The following is a 22,926-nucleotide window of genomic DNA, read 5'->3' on the forward strand; positions in this document are numbered from 1 at the left end:
CTGAGATCTGACACGTGATTGGCTGTTTAGAGCCGCGCGTGTACTCACTCATCCAATCAGAGCGTTCGACACTGACTTCAACGACTCTCCTCCGAGCAGAAGATCATGCAAGAAGCTGGTAAGTAGCAGCTCTGCATCAAAACAACATACATGCAAACACAAAACAACTTTGCAGCTGGACTCACTGCGAAACTGTCCTACATTTATAAAACATTAGGAAACTGTACGTTTTCTATTGGAACCTAGTTCTATTGTAAGGTGAGCTGTGCTTCTGCAGCTAGCATTGTTAGCATGTTGTTGTTATTGAATGGGGTTGATAAACAGCGCTGTTAACAATAGCACAACCAATGTGTGCAACAACGCTGCTGTTTGGATGTTTGCGAAGCATTTGATGAATGTTTTTGTAGTTGTTTATCAAGCTAACAGCGAAATTTGCCGTGGTTTCCATTGTTGAATGTGTGTCATGAGGGAAAGGTTCCCTCAAGAACAATGTGCTGTTGTTGGCATGTTTTGTGGAGTTTAGGCATTAAGTCTATTATAAAAAGGTGGAGTAAATGTATGCCGAGTGTAGTGTAAATAGTGCTAGATGCCATTTGCTTGAGGCATACATTTGAACAAATAGCCTTTTGTTTCTGGTAAGTGCGAAGTGCAGTATATACAATTTTCATTCTGTGCATCAGAATCACATAAAACGTTATAGTTTGCCTTTACACTTCCAGCTGGATATATAGAGATGCTTGTTGATGCAACAATCAATGTTATGCATTTACTGAAACTCTTACAAAATTCACCTTGTCTAAATAAGGTACAAGGACAATCCAGAAGAACATCAACAAATGTGTAGAGATGTAATAAGATATTTCCATACATTTCTGTATTAAACCTTGTGTGGTTAAGTCCTTTTCTATACAAACACGGTTAAAGTCAACAGTTTACATACAGCTTGCAAAATGTGCAAAATTTTAATTATTTGACCAAAATAAGAGGGATTGTACAAAATGCATGTTATTTTTTATTTAGTACTGAGCTGAGTAAGATATTTCACATGAAAGACGTTTATAGTCCACAAGAGAAAATAATAGTTGAATTGATATCAAATGTCCCTTTTTAAAAGTTTACATACACTTGGTTTTAATACTGTGTTGTTACCTGAATGATCCACAGCTGTGTTTTTTGTTTTGTGAATAAGTCCCTTGTTTGTCCTGAAGAGTTAAACTGCTTGCTGATCTTTAGAAAAGTCCTTCAGGTCCCACAAAATATGTGGTTTTTCAGCTTTTTTGTGCATTTGAACCCTTTCCAACAATGACTGTGATTTTGAGATCCATCTTTTCACACTGAGGACAACTGAGAGACTCATATGTGCAGCTATTACAGAAGGTTCAAACTAGGGCTGCAACAACTAATCGATAAAATTGCTTATTATCGATAATGAAAATCATCTACAACTATTCTCATTATGGATTAATCGGGTCCGCCCACAGTGCACATGCAACTTGAGAGGGTTGTGTCCAATTTCAGCACTGAATGACGCATTTCTATGGACAAAATGCATCTAAAAATAGTGGAGGAAACAGAATGGGATGCTGCAGGAGAGTTACTTGATCCAAGCTGAAAAAAACATGAGAATTCTTTATTTTAAACTTTTAGCTAATAGCATAAAAAGCAACATGTGAGGCGCTTCAACAGATTCGTTTGCATGAATGGGCAATTAATACTCAGCGCAAAAACTTAAATTGTGCTGAAATATGTCGTTGAATGTTAAATTTAGGTTTAAAAGACAACATAGAGTGCACATATTTATGGAGAGTAGGGACTCTAAAGGGATAACAGCGTGTAATTATCTTATATATAAATATCAGACGCTTCATAGCTGCCTTTTATATAAAGAAATGACAGTAAACGTGACTTTGATCAAAGTAAACGTGTGTTCTTCAGAACATTCCTCTCACATGTTGGTTAACGCTGAGTTTGTTTTTATTCTATCAATTTTTAATGATGATTTAAACTTTGTTCTCTTTATACAGTGCTTAACCAAATTAATGAAACAAATTTATGTAAGGTGTTTAACAAATTACGTAGGGTTTGTGCCACTGCTGCTCAAAACTATCAGTATTTGTGGGGGTTTGAAGATCAGGGTAAATTTCACTTATTTTGTCTTCAAGGAAACATGCAAGTATCTTCTGTAGCTTCTAAAGGACAGTAATAAAAGAAAAAAAAGATAATTCGGCAAAATAAGAAAGATGTACACATCGTCATTCGGTTCAAAAGTTTACACCCCTGGCTCGTAATGCATTGTTTTTCCTTCTGGAGCATCAGTGAACGTTTGAACCTTCTGTAATAGTCTCTCGGTTGTCCTCACTGTGAAAAGATGGATCTTAAAATTAGAGGTCGACCGATGTATCGGTTTTGCCGATTAATCGGCACCGATAGTTGATTGGCTGAACTATCGGTTATCGGCAAAATCCATGCCGATAGTTTTTCCGGATTGCGTTCTTTGCTGAAGCGGCTCACGCTCCACTCCGCTGTCATAGAGTATTAGAGGTTAAGTCAGACACCAATGTTTAATGTCAGGAATGTTGCCATATATTTGCATTGATTTATATCCAGCTGGTCATATTCTTAGCCAGCAGATTTAAAGACTTGATGTGAGAAAGCAAACCGTGTTCATTCAGCCGACAGAATCCTGCTGCGCCAGTCATAGTTTTACATTACATATCTGTCCCAAATTGATGTTAATGTTAAAGGCTTGACCCTGGGCTGGAAGATTGAGTATTGTGCATTTAAGTGATAAATTCGTATTTCTGTAGCTCTAATAAAGTCTGTATGCTTCATATAGAGCTATAATTTATGTTTTAGCCTTTTCTTCAGGCCGCGGAAGCATGGTGGGTTTGCATCTTGTTACGCACTTTATTTCACAATGCCATTTTCCTTGTTCTTATTTGATTTTAATAACTGATCAACAAAAATATGTATTAAAAATTAAGATAAAAATTATACAAAACGAAATTCGTTTAAAAAGAGCTTTGCCACAAATAAAAAGGTGGTAGAGGTCAAAAATTGTGTCTGACCCTCTCCAATTCTCCCGGCGTATTGCCGTTCAATTCATACCACGTCCTTTATGACATTTACAAATTACACAAACTTCTTTTGTAATAAACAAATTAAACTGAAACAAAACACAAACAAATAATATTTAAACAAATGTAAAACAGATAACACATTTTCTTAAATGGCTACAACAATATAGATCGCACTTTCTCTTTCAGTTTGATCTGTAGTTTAAACTAATCTTTGCCGCTTTTTTGATCATTCTTGAAGTAAACATTTGGCCGTTTGGTGATTAAATAAACTGTTTTAGATTTCTGCTTGAACTACACGCGACGTGTCCTGTGTGTGTGAGAGAGAGATACCTGCGAGTTGTCCACGCAACGCAACGCTGCACTTTTGCCCGGTTTGCATCCAATGCATCGCAATCCTCTCCTCAAGGAGCTTGTGTTTTTCCCCGCATATGGCACGCGTGAGCGCCTGAAACACGGCTGGCTTCATTGCACAGAATTTGCACTGTGAGACGTGTGCGCTTTGCTTGACAGTGAGTGCTTCCACCCGCAGTTTTTTACTTGTAATGCAGTACTATTAGATGGACTAAACTCGCGCACTGACAGACTTTCACTTGCTCTGTGTTTGTTCGTCCTAAAAAGCTCGATTGCGGATGTGGTTAAATGGACTTGTATTTAATTTCGAATACTTTTATACGAAACTGATGTACACACACAGTCAGTTATGTTTTCAGAGCAGGACATCTGATATATCGAAATAGATCTGTGCATTTGTTTGAATGCAGCCTGTTACAGCAGCCAATGTCTATGATCTCATCAGTAATAATCAAACGAAAAAGAAAAAAATAATAACTATTGTCTGTTAACTTTCGGATACTTGAACACTTATTTTAAATAAGTAATTGTTTTAAAAGTAGCCTGCTTATATAATAAAAAATAAAGTATATTTTGCTCAAAATAAATTATATAAAATGTATATGAAAATGGTGCCATGTGCAGTAATATTGAAAACTGAGAATGTGATGCATGGTTATATTTAGTTGATATTGAAAATCGTAATTAAATTGAATCTTAATTTTAAGATGGCAGTACTAACATACAGAGATTCCAAATATAAACAAAGATGTAAAGATTCCCACCCCTACTGTTAATATGAAATAACACTTTACAATGAGCCCATTTGTAACATCAACTAAGATGATGAAAGATTGATGAAAGCTGTAGAATAGAAGTGTTGTTCCTTGTTAGGGTGTTATTTTGTTAACATTAATGAACTATGAAATTATATATATATATATATATATATATATTATATTTTTATTAATTTACAAAGTATGGTTTACTTTTTTAAAAAACAGCAGAGCACTATTTTAGTTGCCGTTCAGTATCTATTTTCAAAAACTATCGGTTAATTAATCGGTATCGGCCAGTGTGGTCCAGTCTAGCTATCGGTATCGGTAAAAACCAATATCGGTCGACCTCTACTTAAAATCATACAGTCATTGTTGGAAAGGGTTCAAATACACACAAATGCTGGAAAACCAAAGAATCTGTGGGACCTGAAGGATTTTTCTGAAGAACAGCATGCAGTTTAACTGTTCAGGACAAACAAACTCATAAACAACTATCACAAACCCCCCCAAAAAACACAGCTGTGGATCATTCAGGGAACAAAACAGTATTATGAATTAAGCATATGTAAACTTTTGAACGGTGTCATTTTCATAAATCTAACTATTATTTTCTCTTGTGGACTATATGTAAATGCATTTTATGTGAAATATCTTATTCAAGTCACTACTAAATAAAAAATAACATGTATTTTGTATGATCCCTCTTAGTTTGGTAAAATAATTAACATTTTGCACATTCCGCAAGGTGTATGTAAACTTTTGCCTTCAACTGTATATGAGAGACCTAGCACTTCTCAATCAGTTTTATGTCAATTTATTTTGTATTTTTTGGTAACATTCATGTAATAATTCAGAGTTCTGATCCAGTTACCAATTTATTTTAATCATCTTGCACCACAACAGATGCTGATGATTGAAGTGAATAATCCTCAATAATTAAGAAACATGGTAAGTCACTCTAAATGTTTTATGCTTGGTTGTGTTGACCTAAACTACCTCAAATGCGTGTTTGACCTGCTTCTGTCTTATTTTTCATTTTATTTGTTCACTGTATTCATGCATCCTCTGCGAATTACAGATCCGGATAGCTGCTCTGAATGCAGCATCTCAGGCTGCAGATGAGCATGAAGATGCCTTCAGAAGCACTAAACCAGGTCAGACGAAGGAAGCCCAGGTGAGTCAGATTTCAAACTGATTCTTATAAAAGTCCACTGAAGTGCTTTGAAACACGCAGTGTTGCTCTATGTGTTGAGGTAATTTCAACTGAAACAGGAAGCCAAGTTATGTTATGCCAAGTTATGCCCCTAGTACTCCCATTCACCGGCCATTGATCACGGTAAATCTCGTTAAACGGCTCGTTTGTCGTAATTATGCTTTTAGATATAAGTTTGTCTTGTTTACGGTAAAAAAAAAAAAAAAACAGCCCAGGTTGCATTTTGGCAATAGTTATCCTTTAAGGAATTTTTTTTAATGCTCTATTAATTTCATTAACACTGTAAAGTCTGACATATGAAATAATGGTCAGAATTATTATTTTTCTTTCTATTTATTGAACCTTTTGGCAAAATATACATGAAAAAGCCTGTGCATGTGTTTTTTTGTTGAGTATCATATTGGATCTATCAGACTAAGATGTATACATCATCTGAATGTATAAACATAAAAGCTTTCCATTGATGTATGGTTTGTTTGCATAGGACAATATTTGACCCAGATACAACTATTCGAAAATCAGGAATCTGAGGGTGCAAAAAAATCTAAATATTGAGAAAATCACCTTAAATTTGTAAAATGAAGTTCTCATCAAAAATAAAGTTTTTGTTTTTATATTTACGGTAGGAAATATACAAAATATCTTCATGAAACATGATCTTTACTTAATATCCTAATGATTGTTGGATTAAAAGAAAAATCAATCATTTTGACCCATACAATGTATCGTTGGCTATTGATACTAATATACCTGTGCTACTTAGGACTGGTTTTGTGATCCAGGGAAATACGACTTTTATAACAGTGTGGAAGATAAAATGGAACAATCATGCCGGTCATTTAGATAGCCTTTTCGCATATCAAATATAAAAAAGTAGACTTTATAGGGTTGCTAAAAATAAAATTATTTGATCTAATATAACTGTTTCCTTCTCATTTGTATTGCAGGAGGCGGAAGCGTTTGCTCTGTATCATAAAGCTCTTGATCTGCAGAAACATGACAAGTTTGACGAATCTGCCAAAGCCTACCACGAGCTCCTCAAGACCCCGCTCCTCAAGGAGGTACAGCAGGCTCCTTCAACTCTGATCATTAGAACATCCTACCATGAAATCCTTAATATCTTTAATTTTATTTAATTTTTCTAGTGTTTTTATTTTTTTAAAGGCAGTGTATGGTCAATTGTTTGTAAATGTGTTTTGGGTTTTATTTTTCTTGCATCAGGCTGTGGCATCTGAAGATGAGAAAGTTGGACTCAAGCATCCTGGGCTAATGCTGAAGTACTCCACCTACAAAAACTTGGCCAGTCTTGCTGTGCTCAGAGATGATTTAGACACCGCCATGGACTTCTATGTGCAGGTAAATGGTTATGTTGAACAAATCTCTTAAAGGGATAGTTACCCAAAAATGAAAATTTGATGTTTATCTGCTTACCCCCAGGGCATCCAAGATGTAGACTTTCTTTCTTCAGTAGAACACAAACGAAGATTTTTAACTCAAATTATTGCAGTCTGTCAGTCATATAATGGCAGTCAATGGGATCCACGGTTTGAGAGTCCAAAAAACATACACAGACAAAACCAAATTTAACCCTGCGGCTTGTGACGATACATTGAGGTCTCAACACATGAAACAATCGGTCTGTGCAAGAAACTGAACAGTATGTATATAATTTTTTACCTCTGATCCACCACAGTGTCCAACTGTCCTAAGTGCGTTCACAACAGCCAGTGTGTGTCGAAGAGCAAGCAACCATAACTTCAGTCGATCAGGCTCAAAATTTGGGAGTCGGTGAAAAGTCAACACTCCCGGCTTAGTTCATCTTTTAGTTTTAAATCGGTTGTAACAATCAGGATAAGCACAATGAATTACCATTTTGAGTAGCCGTTGTACCCACAATGTCTCCGGAAAAAATGAGTGATGTATACAAGTGACAGATCACTTCCGCGTATGCGTCTACTATGCAAGTTCACGTTGATGCGTCACGTGCCAGCTGTTGTGAACGCACTCAGGACAGTTGAACATTGCTGTGAATCAGAGGTAAAAATTATATAAATACCATTCTTTTTCTTGCACAGACTGATTGTTTTGCATGTTAAGACCTTAATGTATCCTCATTAGCCGCAGGGTTTGATTTGGTTTTGTCTGTGTGTGTTTTTGTCTCTCAAAGCAGAGGGTCCCATTGACTGCCATTATATGACTGACAGACTACGGTTTGAGTTAAAAATCTTTGTTTGTGTTCTACTGAAGAAACAAAGTCACCTACATCTTGGATGCTCTGGGGGTAAGCAGATAAACATCCAGTTTTCATTTTTGGATGAACTATCCCTTTAATATTTCTAATTAGCAAGGACACATCAAATTGAACAAAAGTGGCAGTAAATACATTTATAATGTTACAAATGTTAAATAAATGCCATTTCTTTGTGCTTTCTATGAATCAGTTCTTTCTAAAGAATCAAAGAAATGGCTTTCCACAAATATTAAGCAGCACAACTGTTTTCAACTTTGATGATAGTCATAAATGTTATAAATAGTCATAAATGTCATAAGCAGCAAATTGGCATATAAGAATGATTCCTGAAGGATCATGTGACACTGATGACTGGAGTAATGATGCTGAAAATTCATTTTACAATATATTCAAATAGAAAATGGTTATTTTAAACCATAATAATATTTCAGAAACTTTTACTGTATTTTTGGTTAGAATAAGATCTTTTTTTTTTACAGCCATTAAAAACAATAGTGTACATTTGATGTTAACATGGTATTGATTCATCTGGTGCAACAGAAAGATCTGTTAACCAGACAGAGCCTCTGATATGAGTTTCTTACTGTATGCAGGGTTTCCGCGGGGTCTTAAAAAGTCTTAAAAAGTCTAAAATTTAAAAATCAAAATTTTAGGCCTTAAAAAGTCTTAAATTCGCTGTTCTAGGTCTTAAATAATTTTACACAGGTCTTATTTTTCCGATGTCCATGTAACGCTACCTCTAATGCTCATTTAAATTCTCTTTTTGTTGTTTCCGTGGTGTTGTAGTTCTTTATTTCACTATTCCAAATATAATTTGCTGTATTTAAACTACAAATGAGACCAGCATGCAATAGCCAATCAGCTTTCTGTTATTGCCGCGAGTCTCTCTCGGATTGTACCGCAGAAGTAAAATAGATTTAACTTTTTAGCTATGGGGAAGTGCAAGTTTAGTGATACTTAGCTTGAAAAAAACTGAATATAGGGCTTGGCTAAGGCCAGTTGCTAACAACTAGATTTTTTTCTCCCTCTGTGGAAGTTACTGCGTCTTCAGAATCGCAGTTAGCAGAATACAGGTCAAACTACCTTTTTCTGTATATAATGTTATCAATAATAATAAGAAATATAGGTCGAGCTAGCTGACCGCCAGCGTTCGAAATACTTTTAAAATGTTTTTTTTTTCCTTGCCCGACCGAACAAACCGCCTGATTAAAACTGAAGTGACAAAAACAACTAGAGAAGCATCCAAAGGCAAGAAAGATTCATATTTTAATACATTAAACGTAAACAGAAATTGATAATGGATAGTGTATTTCTGGTCTATTTGTGACATACTTTAAAACAAATGAATGTAACAGCACTCTAAAGAAACACACTGAGGTAAAAATTTAAAATGTATAGTTTATTTATAACATGATATAGTTCAGTAATATACCAAGTGAGCTTTTTGCTAAAAATTCTCACAATTACAAATGTTACATTAATTTTAGCTCAATAAAAAAGTAGTTAGTCAAGTAGTTACTTACATATTAGACAATATGCAACATTAGCAGAAGCATTCTCCTAGCAACGTTCTGCTATGATTCAGCGTTTTGCTCGAATCAGTTGAAATAACTCGCTCATGAAGTGACTTACCGCCACCTGCTGGTAGTTTAGTGTGTTTAAAAGTATGCCTCCACACCAAGGGGCAACCTCCCGCTCTCTCTATTGAAACCAACACGGAAGTGTCTTAAAATGCAATTCATCGACTGGCCGCTAGAGACTGGCTGCAAAAGAGAGTCAGTCCCATTGACTCCCCATGTTAAAATGCCCAACTTTACAGCAGAAAAAAGTATGTTTACAGCCTGGTTCAAAAAATGGTTTTGGTCTATATAGCTAGTTTTGCCCTTCATGTCAACTGTGAGGGGGGTGAATTTTTTTTATAACTCATCCGTTTAAGTTATATTAAGCCTTAAAGTTCAGCATAATTAAGGGCGTGGCCACTTGAGTGACAGGGGGATTGCCGCTGCTGTCACCACTGTCGCGCTAGGTGGGCGTGGTTTCAGCAACCAGCTCCACCCACGTCCCGCCTTTTTGCCCATTTTTGATTATCCAGGAGTGACGCGCGGTGACACGATTCCAAGATGGCGACGGCCGAATCCCGCCCACAACAGGCTTCAAAATAGCGCTTCAGAATCCTACGGGTGACGTCACGGATACTACGTCCATATTTTTTACAGTCTATGCTCCACACCCAACATCTCTAATGTATATATTTATAAATCAATAAATGTATTTAAAACATTAATCTCACTTTTAATTTTGCAGTGTAAATTATGTAATCTCACTGCTAACAGCCATTTAGAATTTATTGATAAATTCATAAAATAAATTTCAAAGGTAATGCATACATTTCAAAAGTAAAAAAAAAAGGCCTTTATAAAGGTAAATCAAATATGCAGATTTAAGATGTAAAAGCTAATAGAGCACTGATGAAAATATTGCTTCAGAATTTTTTTTTTACATCAGATATTTCTAGTGGTACTTTTATGGGGATATTTTGTGTGGAATAGTATCTGCTGATATGAAAAGTTCACTGTATATCGTAGTAATAAATTTTAATTTATAACAGCCATGAAATTGCGTTTACTTTTTACATTAAACACAATAAATATTACATATATGCATGTAATATAATATCTATTTCCATTACAGGTTTCGGTCTTAAATTTCATATAAGGTGGTATTAAAAAGGTCTTAAAAAGTCTTAAATTTCACTTGTTCATATCTGCAGAAACCCTGTGTATGTCTATGTGTCTTGCAGGCTGTCATGCTGGACTCCACAGATGTGAATATGTGGTATAAGATGGGGAAGTTGGCTTTGAGGAAGGCCAGCATGCCTTTGGCCCGACATGCGTTTGAGGTGGGCTTACGCTGTAACCCGGATCACTGGCCCTGCCTGGACAGTCTCATCACGGTCCTCTACGCTCTCAGTGACTACAGCTGTGAGTCAGAAAACCTCTGCACAACCTGTACAACATACAGGCAGATCACATCTATCACAAACCATGTTCCCAAGCTCACTGTTAGATGTGGATTAGATTAGAATTTGTGGAGGTTTGTCCTAAACGGTTTTGATTTTACAAACCCAGATCTTCTAGAATCAGGTCCCAGCTATTGCAGTCATCAGCTTTAATTCATGAAATATTCAGTATATATTTTTTACTTGGAATCCAAACAGGCCCTGCATGATTCATTATTGCTCAGAAAAAGAGATTTCTAATTTTTAATCAAAGGTTCTCTGAAGATTCTATCTCTAAAATGACTTTTCTGCTTATGCAACCAAGTCTGTATAGGCAAGGAAAAATAATACACTTTGTTTTTTTCCCCCTGCTAATTATAGAATGCAGCCGTCCAGCTCTGGAAGTAAAAATCCATTTTTTTCTATAAAGACATTTGATTTTTAAAAGCAGTGGTATACACTACTAGTCAAACGTTTTTGAACACTAAGATTTTAAATGTTTTTTTTTTTTAAAGAAGTTTCTTCTGTTCACCAAGACTTTTTAAAATAACTGTTTTCTATTTGAATATATTTTAAAATGTAATTTATTCCTTTGATTTCAAAGATGAATTTTTAGCATTATTACTCCAGTCACATGATCCTTCAGAAATCATTTGAATATTTTGATTTGCTGCTCAAAAACAATTATTATTGTTCTTCTTCTTATAATTATTGTAGTACTATTATTATTATTATTATGTTAAAAACTTTAACATAAATTTTTTTAGGTTTCTTTGATGAATAGAAACTTCAGAATATTTATCTGAAATAAATATAACATAATATTATTGTACAGTTGTACTTTTTTATTTATTATTATTTTTTATTATTAACGTTAAGTGCTTTTTATGTATTATTTTTATTTATTGATTTTTATTTATTATTATTATTATTATAATAGTAATGCATTTTTATTGTTTATTTATTTATTTGTGTATTTATTATATTAATATTTAATCTATCCATTCTTTATACTAGTCTCTGCTTCTAGTGTCACAGGATTTTTATTTAAGAAAAAAATCACAAATATAATAATAATGATAATAATAAATAATATTATTGTTGCTATTTTTATTATTTTATAGTCAATAAATAGGTGAATAATGGCATTGTTGCCTGTAATAACTTGATGTTAGGTTACAGAGGTTCTTTTAAAGATAAATATAACCACCCAGATTTTTCAAGTTTTCCCAAAGCATTCAGTGTATATATATATCCTGGGAAAATACTACTGGAGTCACTGAAGGCCACTGCAGACGTATGCTTTTGCTGTTGTGAATGCTGTTTTGTGTTGTCTTTCCTGTTGTCAATGTTTGTTGTCCATTACCTGGGTTTCCTGCTAGCTTCTTTTATTATATTCTCAGTTAGTGGTCAGTGCATTATGTTCTGTTCTGTTTGTCCTTTAGGTTGTCTCTACTACATCTGTAAGGCTCTGGAAAAGGACACAGGCTACAGTAAGGGGCGAGTGCTCAAAGAGAAGATCTTTGAAGAGCAGCCCTGCCTCAGACGAGACTCCATGAAGATGTTCTCCAAACTGTATGTACCTTTTCTTACTCGTTCAGCTGAGATTATAACGTAACATGCCATCCACCATTTGTACTGTTGAAGAAGAAACGCTGTAATATTCAACACCCTGAGTTTGTGTCTGTGTGTGTTTTGACTGCAGTGATGTGTCAGTCCAGTATGTGGATGTAGATGAAGAGGAAGCCCACAGCATTGTAGAGGAAGCGCTGGAACTGAGGAGACAGAGACAGGCGAAACTCACACGCCATCCTGTAGCTGACCTGCAGCTGGTTCAGCCCATCAAATACTTCACGTGAGTCCGTGCCACTATTAAAAGAGAAGTTCACTTTCAGAACAAAAATTTGCAGATAATGTACTCACCCCTTGTCATCCAAGATGTTCATGTCTTTCTTTCTTCAGTCGTATAGAAATTGTTTTTTGAGGAAAACATTTCAGCAATTTTCTCCATGTAATGGACTTCTATGGTGCCCTGAGTTTGAACTTCCAAAATGCAGTTTAAATGCGTCTTTAAATGATCCCATCTGAGATAGAAGGGTCTTATCTTGCGAAACGATTGGTTATTTAAAAAAAATTACAATTTATATAATTTTTAACCTCAAACGCTTGTTCTGTCTTGTTCTGCCTGAACTTTGTTCCGCCTCCACATGTCCATGGCAGGGGGTGAGTAGATTAGCATAACACCGCCCATATGTATATGGAAAGAAAGAAGGCTTACCTTTTACCGGCTGTAGTATTGTTTCAGCCGCCATGTTTTGGAGACGCAGTGTGTTTCATAGCAAAAACGAAAGTACTTCGTTTGGCCTTCCAAATGGTGACACAACTAAAAATTACTGTTCCAGAACGAGTACTGACTACTCGAACGCAAGTTTTGAGCAGTGTAGGGTAGTGTTTGTTGTTTCTCGTTCAACTATTTCAAAATGCGGACATGGTGTTATGTTTACGTTAATGCTCTTTTTAGCAACATTATATGGTTCCTTTAATATATTGTAAAATGTAATTTATTCCTGTGGTCAAAGCATCATTACTTGAGTCTTCTGTCACATGATCCTTCAGAAATCATTCTAATATGTTGGTTTGCTGCTCAAGAAGCATTTATTATTATTATCAGTGTTGAAATGAGTTGTATTTTATCCATATAGGTGGAAGAGCGTGGGCGAGAGTTTCTTGGCCATGTACAAACACCAGAACGCTTGTCTGGTCCCACGGCCTGACTTTGGTCGGCGCATTGACCTGTCAATGTACCGCGACCCGGACTGCCTCGTGCAAACACCCACCAGCACTCCAGTCCCTGCCACTGCTGCTTCAGAACCCCCTCAGCCCCCCATACCTGTCAACATACCTCAGGCCCCTCCGGCTCCTCCTCAAGTTCCTAGTAGCCCGAGTGCCAGTCTGCCCCCAACCATCGAGCTCTTTATCCAGCCACAGAACCAGCTCAGTGCTGCTGTAGGAGTACCACACAGCCAGAACGTCATTGAGATCACCACTACAACCACAGTCACCACTACTGCTGCTAATGGAATTGAGGATGCAACCGTTACAACGGTTACTACTGCAGGTCAGTGAATGTAAATGTGATGCAGGCACATATACGCAATCTTGCACCTGCAATGTTACAGAGATTTAGATGTGAAGATTACAAAATTATTACAAAAAGTTAGAAAGTGCCTTAAAGTAATAGTTTACACAAAACAGGGCTCGAAATTGCAACCGTTTTGGCCGCATATGCTCCCAAAATTTAAACTGTGCAACCTCAAATTATATTTGGGAGCATTTGTGCGAGAAATTGTTGTGGTGCGACTTGGTTTCATTTCTTTACAAAAGTTTCGCTAGCCTAACTTCTGCACAGTTGACTGTTGTGAGCTGATACAGTGACAGCTTCGCCGTTCTCTCCTTTGATTGTGGACAATTTAAAAAGTCTCCACAATCTGCTTTTGAAGAAATCTACTATATTTCGTGCTACAGCGTAACGTTACATATTCTGCCGCCTCCGTCTCAATATACTGTACAACGAGGCATACATTCACATCAAATGATAACTCAGCGGCAGAGTTCCACTCACGCGGGGGTGTAATTTCCACTCGGGACACACTTTTCAAAATCCCGTTGGTGTCCTCCCACTTTCAAATGGTTTTGTTAAAGTAATATCTTGTTTTGTAGAACGCACGCTCCGCACCGTCGAGAGTTTCGCGGGATCGTTAAAACGAGACCAAAAGTAAAACGCGCACGCGCATTCAGAAGCAATTTTAATACCCCACGTTCCCCAATGCGTGCAAATTAGGCTACTTAAAATATCTAGGCTGTTATTAGTATGTGGGCTTTAATACGTTGTGTAGTCTTTATATCTCTGTATCATGCTTGAAAAATTCGGTCTCTATTTGCACTTTGAATATTGAAAGAGTAGCCTACTTTGATCATGCCTGCATTTATTGTCTACATGACTAAGAAAGAACTGTGTCATTTATTTTTTGTTGTTTATACTGTAGATTGTTTAAAAATGCACTGGTTGCCTCTAAATTAAATGGCTGTACCTATAATAAACAAACATCTTGTTCATGTACTCATATTTTCATTCATTCTTGTCCCTTGCTTAAGGCGTAAAATAAATATATAAAAAAGGCTTTCAGAATCAGCCCATTTGCTTGTAAAACATCTGCAATCAAAATCGACCATGAAGAATCAAGATCGGCGCATTACTAAAGAAATTAGTGCTCCTAAAAATTTTTTGGTGCTCCTTAATTTTTGAAGTTGGGAGCACCAGTGCTACCAAGTAAAAAAGTTAATTTCGAGCCCTGGAAAAATGAAAATTCTCTCTTAAATTGCTCACCCTTATGTCGGTCCAAAACCGTAAATCCTGTTTTCATCTTCAGAACACAAATTAAGATATTTTTGATGAAATATGAGAACTTTCTGACTCTGCATAGACAGCAAACCAACTACCACATTTAAGGCCCAGAAAGGTAGTAAGGACATTGTTAAAATAGTCCATGTGACATCAGTGGTTAATAACGGTAATGTCATGAAGCTCTGTTTCACAAAGAAACAAGAATGTATTATTGTTTATTTAACAATGTCGTTGCACATATACTGGTACTTTTGTGACGAAATTGTTGAATAAGGTTTTTTTTTGGTTTTCTTTGGCCACAAAAAGTATTCTTGTAAAAAAAAAAAAAAACATTAACTTGAGAATTGCAAGCTAACAAGACAAAGAAGGTGAAATGTTTAATAACCTTGTGTGTTACATATTGTTATTTAATTGTAAAGTTCCTCCATAATGGATTATAAGAGGTTCATGTTTTGGTTTTGGGAGTCCCCAACAACAGGTTGACATTTATGCAAAGTCAAAACACACTTTCATTGCCTTATAATACTTATTTATTTTTTTTCCTTATTTGCACAACGACTCCCAAATGATTTGCTCAATGATTCGTTTTTCCAAACCCATCCTTTTCATGATGCTAATCTGCGGTGATTGATCTGATGACGCAGTCTGTTGTGATTGGTCTACTGCTCGCAGCGCATGTGGGAAGTGGAAACTGAGTGGACTGAGTGGCGCTCAGTGGATTGAAGGTTAAAAATGCAGTTTGGTATCGTAATTGTGACTGAGGTATCAAACACATAATAAATTTACACTGTGTGCATAATTTGGCAGTTTGAGATTTTACCACCCAAATCAAATATACACTACTGTTTTTTTTTTTTACTTTTATTCAGCACAGATGCATTTAAGTGATCAGAGTTTACAGTAAAGTAGGGCTGGACGATAAATCGGACGATGTTGTGAGGTGCGTTTAGTCAATGAAGCCGGTACTTTGATTAGTAGTAAATCTCCATCACGTCTCCATCACAAGCTACGCCAAATCGTGCTCAAAATCGAATGCGAATCGAATGCAATTTTGAGCGCGATTTGGCGTAGCTTGTCAGAGATTTACGTCTCTGTGTATTAATTGCCGCTCCAGCGGAACCTGAGCGGAACGCACGTGATGGAGATTTACTACTAATCAAAGTACCGGCTTCATTGACTAAACGCACCTCACAACATCGTTCGATTTATCGTCCAGCCCTACAGTAAAGACATTTATAATGTTAAAAAAAATGGTCAAATAAATGCTTCTGTTTATCAAAGAAACCTGACAATTGAAATGTCTCTTGAGCAGCAAATCAGTGTATTAGAATGATTTCTAAAGGATCATGTGACACTGAAGACTGTAATAAAATTATAATAATATTTCACAATATTACTATTTTATTGTTATTCTAATCAAATAATTGCAGCCTTGGAGAGCATTAGAGACTGCTTTTAAGAGCATTAAAACATCTTGACGAACCCAAACGTTTGAAAGGTAGTTGTATATGATGAGTTTGTATTGACACCATTCAAACAGACACCCTGTACATTTTAGATGCACCTAAAATCGACATATCTTATCAGTTTCGACACTTTCAATTAAAGCAGTTGTGAAGAACCTGATTTCACAAGCACTTTAGCATTTGTTTTGATGCTTAAATGACACTAATGTGATTGCTTTTCACCCTACAGCTCTGGACGCTGCCTTGAATGACAAAGTGAAAAAAGGCACCAAGAGAAAACGTGTGGTAGAGGACACCGTAGAGACGGCGAAGAGGCGCTCGGCACGTGTCCGCAACACCAAATCCAAGAAAGAAGAGAAGATTGACTTCCAGGAGCTTCTGCTTAAATTCCTTCCCTCTAGGTGTTTATTTTATTATTAATCTATTCAGGGGTTTTGTTTCAACCTGCTGTGACCATATCAAGCAGTGTGCAATAAGACATTTTGTCGGACATGTGGTTTCTATTTTTGTTTTGTCATGCTGAGCGAATCCTAGCAGTGAAAACACATTAGACTGAAATCTTACTGCTAGAACTTTTTCTCAAAAAGTTTTCCTTTATGCCACATTGACTTGAGTTTTATCTCCAGACTGAAAAAGTTTGAAGATGATGATGATGAGGAGAGTCTCAGTAACATGGACTCACAATGTGACAGCAAACCTGATTCCCAGTTGAACCGCGGATCAAACTCCTCTGAGTACATCGGCTCTATGGAGTCAGGTACAGAAAATTGAGTTTTCATATTAGTCACTTGTTTAATTCTTTCGGCTTCTGTTTGATTTTTCGCTGTATTCCTCAGAGCGGAAGGAGGTCCATGCATTCCTGCTGGCGAACATGCAGAACGGTGGCATCCTGGAGCTGATGCTGCGCTATCTAAAGGCGGTGGGGCAGAAGTTTCTGGAGGAGTGGCCAGCGGGCCTTGGCACAGTGGTGCTGGATCTGTTCAACTGCTGGAGGAAACACAGTGCTGGGCTGCCCAACCCACTGCTTAGAGATTCCAGCAACCTGCACATAAAGGTGAGCCGACAAGTTGATGGATTTGACACTTTGTGAGGTTCATGCCAGTACAGGTTTGAAAGATATTCATGGTTTTATTTGCATTTTATGTTTTTTTCACATTTAGAATTTATAATTCTTCAATGCACTGTAGTATGTACTTACATTTTGAGAGGCTGAAATGAGCTGAAAAAGTTTTATACAATTGAAGTCAAAAGTGTACATACACCATGCAGAATCTGCCAAAATAAAAGGGAACATACAAAAGGCATGTTTTTTTTTTTTTTATTACTGACCTGAATAAGATATTTCACATAATAAGACATTTACATTTAGTTCACAAGAAAATAATAGTTGAATTTATTAAAGTTTACATACACTTGATTCTTAATACTGTGTTGTTACCTGAATGATCCACAGCTGTTTAGTGATAGTTGTTCATGAGTCCCTTGTTTGTCCTGAACACTTAAACTACCTGCTGTTCTTCAGAAAAATCCTTCAGGTCCCACAGATTCTTTGTTTTTCATAATTTGTGTTTTTGAACCCTTTCCAACAGTGACTGTATGATTTTGAGATCCATCTTTTCACATTGAGGACAACTGAGGGACTCATATGCAACTATTACAGAAGGTTCAAACGGTCACTGATGCTCCAGAAGGAAACACAATGCATTGAAAACTTTTAGAATTTTAAGATCAGAGTAAATTAGGCTTATTTTGTCTTCTGGGAAACATGTAGTATCTTCTGTAGCTTCTGAAGGCCAACAATAAATGAAAAAAATATGATGTTTAGGCAAGATAAAAAAAGGAACACCTCTTCATTGTGTTCAAAAGTTTTCAGCCCAGGCTTTTTAAGCATTGTTCTTTCTTCTGCAGCATCAGTGACCGTTTGAACCTACTGTAATAGTCCCTTAGTTGACCTCAGTGTGAAAAGATGGATCTCAAAATCATACAGTCATTGTTGGAAAGGGTTCAAATACACAAAAATACTGAAAAACAAAAGAATTTCTGGGACCTGAAGGATTTTTCTGAAGAACAGTTTAACTGTTCAGGACAAACAAGGGACTCGTAAACAACTATCACTAAACAAACAAAACAGCTGTGGATCATTCAGGTAACAACACAGTATTAAGAATCAAGTGTATGTAAACTTTTGAACAAAGTCATTTTTATAAACTCAACTATTATTTTCTCTGGTGGATTATATGTAAACATCTTTTATGTGAAGTATATTATTCAGGTCAGTACTAAATAAAAAAAAAATAACAAGCATTTTGCGTGATCCATCATATTTTGGTAAAATTAACATTTTGCAGATTCTACAAGGTGTATCTAAACTTATGGTTTCAGCTGTATATTTTTATTTTACTTATTTAATTAGAAATGTAATTAAACATAATTTATATATTAATTATTTTGCCCAATGGTAAACAATTTGGTTCCATTAGTCTGGATATGTGAGACTGACTGAAACAACATTGGAGCAAGTGAATGACTTAGAAGCTTGTTTATTCGTCAGTGCATTGAAGGTAATAGATTCACATGTTCATTAAAGGAGTTTTTTTCCTCGGCGGAAGATCGTTTGGCACACATACTGTTCACACCTGCCTAGATATAAAACTCTATTCATTATGCCACCTGAACTTGCTGTATTTCTCCCAGTGGGTCTACTGAAAATCAGACAGAGATAGATAACTTAATGAGTGTTTTTAGCAAAAACTAGGTCACAGACACTCTCTGTAATGTAAATGAATCTACACAAGTAACATACAAGACCAGAAATGAAGCATTGAATGAAAAAAACAGTTTATCTTGGCTTAACAGGATTATTACAAATTAAAATGTTTTTAATGTAATTTAAAAAAAGGATCTGAATTTTCAGCATCATTACTCTAGTCTTCACTGCCACGTGATTCTTCAGAAATCAGTCTCAAATGCTGATTTGCTGCTCAGAACACAATCCTTTTTATCAATGTTTAAAACATTTATGCTGCATAGTATTTCTGTGGTATAATTTTTCTTTGAACATCATAACAAAGGTTTAAAAAAAGCACTCTTTTGTGACGGTGTTAAAGTCTTTGCTGTCAATTTATTAATATAAAATAAATATCCTAAAGTTTGAAGGTTAGTTCCAAAATTGCATCTTTGCAGAAGTATTCCTATTTTTTTTAAGTAAAAAAAAAATGTTTTTGTAGTGCATATTTCTAATATGTCATTAAATTGTTGTAGATGTGTCTGATTCTTATATTTTTCAATCCTTATCAACCACACTTAGTCTTTTATTTACTTGAATTCCTCTTTGTCTAAGTATAAATGAATATCAGTTATTTCAAAGGAGTAACTGAAACAAATTGAAAAATACAATTGTGGTTGAGAATTTCTAGTTGCATGCCCTGAAGTGATTTAATGTACGTATCAAGTCACATGTAATAGGTGTTTGCATGTCTGACCGCAGTGTGATTTATATGTACAGTACATCTAAGACACATACTGTCTGATACATAACAGGAAATGATGCTGATGTGTCTCTGCTGTCTGGAACTACAGTTGGAGCAGAAGTCAATGATGAAGGGCAAGAACAGTAAGAACATAACACTGAGTCAGACACTTGTGTTGTGTTTGATAATAGTTCACGAATTATGAAAAGTCATGTGTCTGTATTTACAGTGTCTCAGAGGAAGAACATGTCTGGTTCAGGAAGGGATTGTGGAGACGCTGATGGTCCAGAGACCCGCTTTCAGACTGATATATTCCTCCTAACCATGGCCGCCTCTCAGAGAGATCTGTTTGAAGATGTCTGGCTCTCTTTTGCTGTCAGAGTTCACTGGCTCAAAGCACGATACCTTGCCTTTCAGGTAACAGAACTCAGTTTCTAGACCCAGAATCACCAATTAAAACATAATGCTATTTGACTGTTTGCTTATGACAAGAGTATGTTTAGTGAAATTAAATTAAGTTTACACTTAAAGAATTATTGCTTGTGTGAAGTTTTGCCCTGTATACATGAATATATGAATGTTAATGTGCTGTTTTAGGGTGACATGGAGGAAGCACTGGAGTGTTACGACATGTGTGTCGGTCTTCTAAGAGGTCAGACAAATGAGATGGAAAAAATTACCATCCTCCTGCCCAACCTCAGCGTGGACAAAGCCATCTCTATAGAGGAGGTACAGTGTAAAAGAAATTGATCTCTTAAAGGGTTAGTTCACCAGAAATGAAAATTCTGTCATTAATTACTCACCCTCATGTTGTTCCAAAACCATAAGACTTTTATTCATTCTCAGAGCACAAATTAAGATATTTTTGATGAAATCCAAGAGCTTTCTGCCCTCCATAGACAAGAGGGCCCATGTTCAGGGACCAGAAAGGTACAGTGAGAAACAGAATAACAACAAAAAAATCTAGAAAAACGCATAAAAAAAAAATTATGAATATGAAGTATTTGACCCCTTTGCAAAACATCACTCAATACTTGGTGGCAAAACCCTTGTTGGCAATCACAGACAGAGGTCAGATGTTTCTTGTAGTTGGCCACCAGGTTCGCACACATCTCAGGAGGGATTTTGTCCTCTTTGTTGATCCTCTCCAAGTCCCCTCCAAGGTTTCGAGGCTGATGTTTTGAAACTCGAACCTTCAGCTCCCTCCATAGATTTTCTATGAGATTAAGGTCTGGAGACTGACTAGGCCACTCCAGGACCTTAATGTGCTTCTTCATGAGCCACTCCTTTGTTGCCTTGTGTTTTGGATTATTGTCATGCTGGAATACCCATCCACAACCATTTCAATGCCCTGGCTGAAGTCCTGTCCTGTCCTGTCCCCTTAGCAAAAAAAAACACCCCCTAAGCATAATGTTGTATCTAGGGCTGCACGATATATCGGAAAGTTATCGTGATAACAGTATACGCGATATTGGTATCGCAGAGAGTTGCAATAAATGACATTAAATTGGTTTAATTTCTTTACAAAACTTTTCACAGACTGCTGTTAGCTGATGCAGTGACATGTTCGCTGTTCTCTCCAACATTACATAACCATTTAAACTTAATCTTAATAGTATTATAGTGTTGGGCGATATGCTCAATTTTCATATCGTCCTATCGTCAGCATGGGAGATCGCCGATACACGATACTATCGTGCTAAGTTATTTAATAATCTATGTAATAAATTCCTTATTTGTTTTGTAAGGGTGGTCTTGTTATTGGAAATGTGACTTGGCACGTTATTTAGTTGAGCTTCATATTTTTTTTCTTATCGGTGCACCTGCAAATATTCTAATATTGTATATAATTTTCGCACTTTCAAAATGCAGGGTATAGAAATCGCTTTTAACTGAGTGCTCGCGCTGTTTACTTTTATTTTCGATTTTGCGATAACGCACACTCTCTGTAAAGGGAGCAGCACATCTTATAATAGATATTTGTCAGTGAGTACAAGATTGCAGCAAATCCTCCAGTCTATTTTTGTCATCTCTCTTTACTTTCGACCCGTGATCAGTCAAATCTAAAGGTCATTGTACACTGAGTCCGATTTTTGTATGCGTTTTTTTTTTTTCTCATATTCGCCGTCTTTATCAAAATGCTTATTATGGGTGCAAAAATGCAGAAAATCAAATAGGGCTGCAACAACTAATCGATAAAATCGATTATTATCGATAATGAAATTTGTCGACAACGATTCTCATTATCGATTAGTCGGGTCCGCCCACAGTGCACGTGCACTTCAGAGGATCACGTCAGATTATGGCACTGAATGACGCATTTCTACAGAAACAATGCATCTAGAGAATAGTGGAGGAAACAGACTGAGATGCTGCAGGAGAGTTACGTGATCCAAGCTGCCCAAAACATGAGAATTCCTTATTTTAAACTTGAAGCTTATAGCGTAATGGCTTGACGTGTGAGGCGCTTTGAGATCTGTTTGCATCCTCAGTATGAAAACTTTCAGTTTACGGTCATATCCTTATGTGTAAATGTCACAAATTCACACGAGCATTTCCATTTATGCCTAGAAATCCATTCTGGCAGTCTGTGTTAAGTTTAAATCTTTACTGAATGAGCGTCAGCAGGAACACAGAACAGAGGGAGACAATTAATACTCAACGCAAAAACATTCATTGTGCTGAAACATCTGTCGTTGAATGTTAAATTTAGATTTAAATACAACATATAGTGCGCGTATTTATGGAGGGCAGGCTGTGACGGTGGCAGATTTGTACCACCGCCAGTGGCGCGGTGTTTTATATATAAATAAATGAGGCTCAAACATTATTAACAAACGTGCGTGTTTAGCAATTCCGTCGGTGAACAAGCAGGCTACAAAAAGCTAAAATAAATCAACGAAATAATACATTTAAATAAGAAAGTAGCCTAAA

The 22,926-nt window shown here is 36.3% G+C and overlaps 1 protein-coding gene across 1 annotated transcript in view; it reads left to right on the forward strand.

Annotated features, from left to right (window-relative positions):
* Positions 1-3,508: 3,508 nt before the first annotated feature.
* cabin1 (calcineurin binding protein 1) overlaps positions 3,509-22,926 on the forward strand; it is a 140,493-nt gene continuing 121,075 nt past the window's right edge. Inside the window, exons 1-14 of the mRNA XM_073819143.1 lie at positions 3,509-3,517; positions 5,268-5,363; positions 6,350-6,463; positions 6,624-6,758; positions 10,454-10,634; positions 12,097-12,226; positions 12,357-12,506; positions 13,354-13,769; positions 16,752-16,923; positions 17,149-17,279; positions 17,359-17,576; positions 20,063-20,135; positions 20,222-20,409; positions 20,590-20,721. Of these exons, the coding sequence (XP_073675244.1) occupies positions 3,509-3,517; positions 5,268-5,363; positions 6,350-6,463; positions 6,624-6,758; positions 10,454-10,634; positions 12,097-12,226; positions 12,357-12,506; positions 13,354-13,769; positions 16,752-16,923; positions 17,149-17,279; positions 17,359-17,576; positions 20,063-20,135; positions 20,222-20,409; positions 20,590-20,721 (2,145 nt within the window). The remainder of the gene's footprint in view (positions 3,518-5,267; positions 5,364-6,349; positions 6,464-6,623; positions 6,759-10,453; positions 10,635-12,096; positions 12,227-12,356; positions 12,507-13,353; positions 13,770-16,751; positions 16,924-17,148; positions 17,280-17,358; positions 17,577-20,062; positions 20,136-20,221; positions 20,410-20,589; positions 20,722-22,926) is intronic.

This window comes from Garra rufa, chromosome 15 (assembly GCF_049309525.1).
Source record: "Garra rufa chromosome 15, GarRuf1.0, whole genome shotgun sequence".
Taxonomy (NCBI): domain Eukaryota; kingdom Metazoa; phylum Chordata; class Actinopteri; order Cypriniformes; family Cyprinidae; genus Garra; species Garra rufa.